We start from the raw sequence: 8,362 nt of genomic DNA, 5'->3' as shown, positions 1-8,362 counted from the left end.
TCTTCAGTCGAACAGGTAAACTAAATATTTCAACAAAATAAGAAACATGTTTTGCAATGCGGAACATAAATTTTTCAGGCACCCGTAAAGAAGCGAGTGAAATTATCCAATATAATGGACACTGAGGAACAATGTATGCTTGTTACTTATAAACAGGGCCCGGATTTTGATGACATGTCATCTTTTTTCCTTCTATCTTATGCGTTGCCTTAAATATCTCGGATATGAGTTGCTGGTTACAGAAATGTAAATTTTATAGGTATTTTTTGTCATTTTTTGACATATTTAGGTTTAAGGTCATTTTTTCATTTCTGGGGTAATATTTAGGGACTTTTTAGGCTTTCAAGGGCATTTCTTGTCATTTTTGGCTATTTTAAGTATTTTTTCTTCATATTTTTTTTCCGGAAATGTCAATAATATGAAAGCAGAGTGTTCTTTCTCTTTCTCCTATGTGCTCTCTACAAAGGCCATAGTTATCAATAATAGGTTGTAATCCTGGCCCGTCCTTTCCGTTCGTTTCGTGAGAGTGCGATGACTACTCACACTGCGGCTCTTTGTACATAGCAATTTGCTTAGTTACACATATTTCTAGTAGGAATCTATTACTTCATATGACATTGTTCTTCAATAAAACTCCATCTGTCTTCAATTCCTCGGTCTTGACCGTACAGATAAAGATACAGTTGACGGAAGGTTCTCGGTGAGAGAAGTTCAGTTCTGTCTTGCGATAGAGTGATTAATTTTATCACGACACTAAAATCAAAACCAACTAAATCGTGTCCTTTAAAGCAATTTGTAGCAGAGTTTGGAGATGATAAATTTTCAACTGACAGCGACATTTTATATTGCAAGATTTGTGACACAATAATAGCGGCAGAAAAAAAGATTCACGGTACAACAACATATCGGCCGCGAAAAGCATATACGAGCAGAGCAAATTTCGAAAAAAGAAGAAACTTGTGCAAATTTTACTGCAACAGTGTTCATCTGGAGATGAAAATAAGTCATCGGATTTTTTCAGAGACCTGTGTGATGCTCTGGCGTCCGCAAGCATTCCGTTTTTGGCTCTGAATAATGGAAAACTGAAAAAATTTCTAGAAGTAGACTGTGGTCGTTCCATCCAGGAGGAATCCACACTCAGGAAGAACTACCTTTATCAGTGCTACAACAGTATCCTGGAAATGATTAGGAATAAAGTGAATGGGAAGAAGATTTTCGTTTCCATTGATAAGACCTGCGATACGGAGGCTCGCTACGTGGCAAACGTCATCATTGGAACCTTGGAAATTGGCCGACCAGGTGAAGTGTTTCTGCTTATGAGTGTGGTGCTAGAATCCGTTAATCATTCAGCAACTTGTTAACTCTTCGAGATGTCGATGTTCCTACTGTGGCCAGAAGGTATATGACACGACGACGTCTTGCTTTTTGTGACCGATTCAGCCCCATATATTGTAAAAGCAGGGAAGTCAATAAAGTCGTTTTATACGAAATTGGTGCACGGTACTTACTTAGCACTGTATAGAGTGACGGAGGAAGTGAGATCAAAATTTCCTCAAGTGGATGCTTTCGTGTCTAGGACGAAGAAGATTTTCGTCAAGGCTCCAGCTCATAAAATGCATTTTAAGTCTATGGCTCCTGGTGTTCCACTGCTTCCGGAACCAGTCATTACAATGTGGGGAACGTGGATTGATGCTGCAATTTGCTATTGCGATCATTTTCAGGTAGTGAAAAACATTGTAAGTTCAATGAAGACGGAGAATACGAAGGCAATTGAAGCTGCTCAGGAACAGTTCTCGTGCATCGAAATGGAAGGACAGCTGATCTTCATAAAGGCAAAAATCAGTTCCTTGACAGAAGGAATCAAATGCTTGCAGGAGAAAAAAAGAACGCTAGAAGATTCGCTCGCTCTGGTGAAAGAAATAGCCAGTGATTTGGAGAAAGTGTCCGGGGACATTGTTAAAATGGTGTCAAGAAAAATGAAAAGTGTTCTGGATAAAACCTCAGGTTATGAAACATTATGCAGCATTTCTCGAATTCTGTCAGGAGAGTCCTCGCTTTCAGTATTGAAGAAGAACTTACTGCTAGTGATTTGGCATACTTCAAGTACGCTCCCATTGTGTCTGCAGATGTTGAAATGATTTTCAACAAGTAAACGAATGTGCTGTCGGACAATAGGAGCTCTCTCACTTTCGAGAATCTCCACATGTTGACTATCATCTATTGCAACACTGAATGAGGTAAGACTTAAATGTTGGAATACATACCGTATATGTAAATTTGATAAGCGTTCTAACACAATAGAAAAAATCGTATTAAAACATTTAGCTTCAAATTCAATCAGTATTGCTTAATTTTCAACATAAAAACGAGGACGAATTTAAAAGTGTAAAAATAAGTTCAGTGTTAACAAAGATTAAAAATACATTTTAAAATAATTAGTAGATATTCTGACATTACATTTTTAGTCACATTTTAGGTAATTTTTCTGGATTTTTTCGGTCATAAGATAGGTAATTTTTTCAATATTTTCAGGTCATCAAAATCCGGGCCCTGCTTATGGATTGTGCTTTTCATTCCAACATAATCTTTATTGGTGGTCGGAACTCAGTTAATATTAATCAATTGCCCGTTGAGAAGCGAAACGCACAACATTGTCCCCCTGAATATAACTGACTGAAGAAAACAAATAATAATATGAGGTTTTGCTATTCTTAACAGTTTCGAACTATTTATGCATAACGATTTGTATCCGAATGCATCCATGCAATCCTTTACTTTAGGACTCATTGAACAAATACTAGCAGCTATGAACGTTTGATTTGTGATGCAGTTCAGAAATCGTTCCTATAACAGCAAAGGAAGCCAGAAAATAATCATTGTAATAACATTCTAATACGGAAATTTTTATATATAATTAATTGTTCATAAGAAAGGTTTCTAATTGGTAACTCATTTATAAGTGCATAATTCTAATCCGTTTGCTCTTAAGAAATATAGGGGTTGTCCGGAAAGTAGTGCAATTTGTTTTTTTCCACCGCTCCTCCTGGTCCCAGCTCGTTCGCATCGTTGAGAAAGGGGGCAGGGACTCTTAGCTTCACAACGCTTCCAAGCTCAGTCTTCTAGGTCTTCTATGAGCTCTGGGAGCGTCAGGATCGCTGTTTCCGTGAACCTCCTGTTAGTTCCTGTGTCACGACGCGCAATGGAGAAAACTATCGAACAACATTACTCGATCAATTTCTGTGCTAAACTGAACAAAAGTCTCGCCGACACTCACCAAATGATTCAGGAAGCATACGGGGACTCTGCTCTCTCCTATTCTTAAGTCTTCAGATGGTTGAAATTGTTTAAAAATGGCCGGGTAGAGGGGGAGATGACCCCCGCTCTGGACGGCCGTCAAGCAGCAAAAGTTAGAAAAATGTGTCTCGTGTTCGTGATCTTTTAAATACCGATCGTCGAATGAGTGTTCGGATGATAGCAGAAACTCTCAGTATTCCGAAAACCACTGTGCACGACATCGTTACCGACAATTTGCACATGCGGAAACGCTCCCAGCCACACAGCTCTGCGTGTCGGAGAGTTTCTGGTCAATCACAGCTTGGCAACGTTGCCCCAGTCCTCCTACAGTCCCGGCCAGGCTCCGGCAGACTTCTTTTTGTTCCCGAGGATCAAGACCGCCCTGAAAGGAGCACGTTTTGGAACCACTGAGTCCATCCAAACCGCCGCGACAAAGGCTCTAAACGAGGTCACCGTCAACGCCTTCCAGGATGTGTACCGTGCATGAAAAAGTCGTTGGCAAGTGTGTGGATGCCCAAGGGGAGTACTTTGAAGAATTTTAAACGTCTGTAACGATATCTTGAATACTTTTTTTTTTTTACGAACTTAATAGCATTACTTTCTGGAACCCTGTATGATCATGCATTACGGCGGACGATAATACCCAATTGAGATGACGTGAGCAACCAATCAAACATTATGTAAGATTTAAGGTTATCACGGCAGTGACTATGAAAAAACATTCTTCTGAGATGTGGCACAGTGTAGATATTGTGTTAACTGACGTCTCGGAGGAACGTACCGCTTCCATATTCTGGGTAGATGAAAAAAGTAAGAAAATCCTTTGAGTGAGGAATCAGCGTGAGCAGGTGCTAACAGATTAATGTCGAGTCGAGTTAACCCAGCTGTATAAGAGCAGGAATAGAAGGATGGGGGGGGGCTACGGCTACATTGGTAATCATTAGAGAGGAGAGGGGAGGGGTCTGGTGAGGTGGGCCAGCAGGTAGAAGGCCAGAATAGGTACAGAATATTGAGTCAGGGGAGAAAGGCAAGGTTAATAGGAGGGCATAAACTCTTAAGCTTCAGGGTTGTTATGCGAGTCAGGCATGGACTAGCGTGGCCTTGTGGATCTGGCGTCATGTCCCGAAGTTTTCTTGAGGTAACAGATGAGAGGCTTCCATGACTTGCTGAGACAAAACCCCACTCTCTGTTCATATTGTCGGGATGGAGTTCAATCTCAATGGCTTCCCTAATGATTCGATCCATAAAACGGATCTTGGTATCGTGGATGAAGGTATTCTGAAGCCGAATGCGGTGTTCCAAATCGATGCTGTGTTCAGCCACAGCTAAGTTGTCCGGATGTTCGAGGCGGATGTGCCGCTGATGCTCCTTAAACCTTGTGTCCACGTGTGCCCGGTCTGTCCAATATAGACCATTAGACATTGCCGCACTCATAGGGGAGCCTATGAAGTTGGAAACCAGTTGTCTGCCTGAAATCGGCGACTTTTCTCGAAAGCTGTGGTTACGTTGCGGTTGCTAGTTTCTTTGGTGTGCTCTCGCCCGTAATCTCTGAAATAAATAATTTTGCTCATCGTATGGTGATCTACGCCATCTACGTTCTGCGCAAATAAGAAATATGGCAGTATATATGCTGAGGTTGAGTAAAGTAATTGGCGAATCGGTTTGGGGACAGCAATTAACGAAAGGTTATTATTTTTGTGACAAGTTGAAGGTTGTAGTTTAGATACTCTTAGATGGTATGATGATCATTACACTGTTTAGTATATTCACGATATATATACACAGCAGTGTTCAGTTGAGTAAAAACACCACCGAGGGGTGAAAAACTGAATTTGTGTATAATAGCCACTGAAATTAGGGTTTTCCTTGACAGTTTTCCCCACAGTGATGCAATCAAAGCCAGCGGACATTTCTACATTAGATTACTCCCAAGCGAGTAACAGTCATGAGTATAAATCAATATTAGAAGCTGCTAGTGCTTGACGTTTTAGTTTGCAGTATTGTTAAAAGTAGTATGTTGTAAGCAGAAAATTACTGTCGTCTCATAATTCATGGAAGAAACATTATTACATAAGGCATTTTCTGATTCGATTCACTTTTTAAAGTCTGCTAGGAAGGGTATATTCCCCCATACCAATGTCTTGCAGCAATGCGGATATAATTTAATTGTCTGAACTGTTGTCTCTGTATCTCTTTTTCAGATGTGCTAAATTCTTCACAGAGAATATCAAATAAGGTCATTGCATGTAATAATGTTCCAGTATACACACCTATTACCATAAGTCATAGGAACACAAGTTTCTTCAATAAGTGTAAGTAAGAAAATAGGCTTTAATGACAGTTTTATTAATGTAGATTTTTTTTTTGTCATGGGTGAGTCCAGTAGCATATGATTATAGACTGTTTCAGTTAAACAGTTTTTAGTCATTTCATAACATGAGTTACCATTTTCTGTACGAGATCCAATTTTGAGTAATATTTTTCATGTTTCTACAAGTGTTTTACTGTGAAATTAATTCTTTATTGTAACTCTTTAACATTGGAGGCTTAAAATGAGATAATTATGTAATTTGACATGTAATATAATGAGATATATACTTTTCTGATATGAATGCATGAGGGGTAGGCCTTCTCAGTCCTTGCACCACGACCTACAATGGTCTGTTGTGTTTTACTTTTCTGATATGGTTATTACTGTTGTTAACACTGCCAAACATCTGTCATACAGAACAATAGTTAATTTTAGTATCGTTCACTGATAGTGCCATATCATGGGCTGGGAGAGTGGGGAAGGTCTTCAATAGTGTATTTCTGCTGTACGTAGACATATTGAGAGGCCTGTGAGCATGCTGTAGCAAGTCAGAAAGACATTGCAGTAAGACAGTAGTAATAACACACTATATTGGTGGTCACTGAAAGATTTTAGATGAACATTATTTTCCCCCTCCTTTTCCTTTTTCATTATTTCCATTTGTCTTTGTCATGTATATTTATGATCGGGCAAACGTAATCTTAGAGAATAAATGTACATATTTTTGAGGAACTAACCAGAATGATGGTTTTAACACCTAGTTGTACAGTACAATTTTTGTTCAAGTAATGATTCTGCTATTGGTTCCTTTTAGTTTTATGAGTAATCTGTCTTTTCCACTCTACAATATTATGATCTAACTCCATTGTCCAGGCTTATCCCTGAGCAGTTTAGTTATTTGCCTAGTGAGAGAGATTCCTTACTTAACACTGGCATTTTGTTTCTTACTTTTCTGATCTTGTTCAGAGAGTTTCGGATAACTTAGTTTTTTATGTTTTATTCTTGAGATAGCTGTTGTTATGACTCTATGATATAGTATTTGTGTATTTATCTCTGTTCTTGGTATACTGCTGTTGCATGTCATGAATGACATTCCACTGACAACATGAATGACCAAGAATGTTTCCTCATGAAAGTATAAACTAAGCAGCTGTGGTGCCTCTGAACTCAGTTATAATCATGAATATTCATGTCATTCCTATTCACAGTATGCTGTGTCTCAATGTTAACTTTGACTAATATGTAAAGCATCCATTTAAATATTTCAGTATCAGCTGAAGCACTATGGAAGGGGGTAACAAGTGTCAGCAATGCCGGCAGGAAACGTGGTCGAGGAAAAGGTGTTGGGAAGAAGATGGCCAAAAATCTCAACAGAGGACAGGTCATAGGCGTTGGTATGTAGGAATTTGGTGTTAACAGATAAGAAATTCTGTNTTAATTGGTTAATGTGACGGACCAGAATGAAAGACCTTAAAAATATTTTACACACATTATTTCAGAATTGGTTCTATTCTCATCATAAGGAGACAGTTGTATTTTAGCGTCCTGTTACACTGATTTTCATCCATGATATGTTTACAGTGGCCATCTTGTAGTGCACTCAGTTTCACCTGTTACTTCACGACATGTTTCGGCAACATAGTGCCATCATCAGGTGCCCTAATTACGTTAATCTATCGCATTGCTTGACCTCATATGTCTTCACACTTGCAGATAAGAAGGGAACACACATCACAAGACATGGTTTACACAGAAAATAAGAAAAAACGACCCCATAGTGAATGAACCACACGCAAGTTTTAATTAAGACACATAAGATGAATAATCTTAACAAGTTTTAGTGAGTGTAAATTTATTATAGTTGACAAATACGCACTTTATAAATACTTTTTAAATGGTGTTATGATCAGTGGCAATGGTCAGATCGAATCTGGTTCCCTTTGAATACTAGACCTACATGCTAACCACAGGACCAGAGGATGTCAGTCATAACTCTCTGTCTTAATTTGTATACCACTGGGATTTTCAGAGTTTCCCATTCATAAACTAACTCACCAACAGTGCAATGCATTGTTATGTTTGAGCAGTTCATAGTTATTCATCTGATTAAGCAGTTCCCTTCCGTTTTGAAACCCTAAAAATAACTTACTACTGTCCACTATCCCAAACCATTTCCATTAAATTGCTTTAATGACTGTCTTTTCAAAATCAAAGACAGAAACACAAATACTTGACTTAGGCATATCAACAAAACTACTGCATCACCACTGCTGCCACTGCCACCACTACAAATAACAGTGACTAATAATAATAATTTGTCATCACCTCGTTGTTGTTCTTCTTGTTCTTCTGTTCTCACGTACAGTGTGCATGTGTGTGTGTTAAAAAGAATTGTTACAAGTTCTGAGGGGCCATAATAGTCACATAAATGAGCAAAACAGTTCCAGTCAATGTATGTCCAGAAACCAGTGCCAGCTGAGACATGGGTGATGTTCATGTGAGCTATACAGCGGACATTTTGTGTGATTCCCATGTATTTCAACACAGGTTTCTGTTCTCTTTGCATAGAGGTGCAAACTCTGTCAAAAATTCCTGGTTTCAGTCGAATCTCCTGACAGGCATTCTCTACTCATTGCTGTAATACCGTGAAGTCATTGATCGGCACAGAATATGCCGAAAGGATTAAAGGTCAGGGGATCATGCTAGCCAGTTGTTGTTGTTGTTGTTGTTGTTGTTGTTGTTGTTGTTGTTGTTGTT

At 38.9% G+C, this 8,362-nt stretch overlaps 1 protein-coding gene across 1 annotated transcript in view; it reads left to right on the top strand.

The window, feature by feature from the left end:
* Positions 1–4,865: 4,865 nt before the first annotated feature.
* Positions 4,866–8,362, top strand: part of LOC111864775 (28S ribosomal protein S5, mitochondrial) — a 34,440-nt gene continuing 30,943 nt past the window's right edge. Inside the window, exons 1-3 of the mRNA XM_023852284.2 lie at positions 4,866–4,979; positions 5,496–5,606; positions 6,874–6,999. Coding sequence (XP_023708052.1) covers positions 4,910–4,979; positions 5,496–5,606; positions 6,874–6,999 — 307 coding nt within the window. The 5' untranslated portion in view covers positions 4,866–4,909. The remainder of the gene's footprint in view (positions 4,980–5,495; positions 5,607–6,873; positions 7,000–8,362) is intronic.

The sequence above is a fragment of the Cryptotermes secundus genome, unplaced genomic scaffold (genome assembly GCF_002891405.2).
Source record: "Cryptotermes secundus unplaced genomic scaffold, Csec_1.0 scaffold1061, whole genome shotgun sequence".
Lineage (NCBI taxonomy): Eukaryota > Metazoa > Arthropoda > Insecta > Blattodea > Kalotermitidae > Cryptotermes > Cryptotermes secundus.
This window is presented reverse-complemented; position numbering and strand designations above follow the sequence as displayed.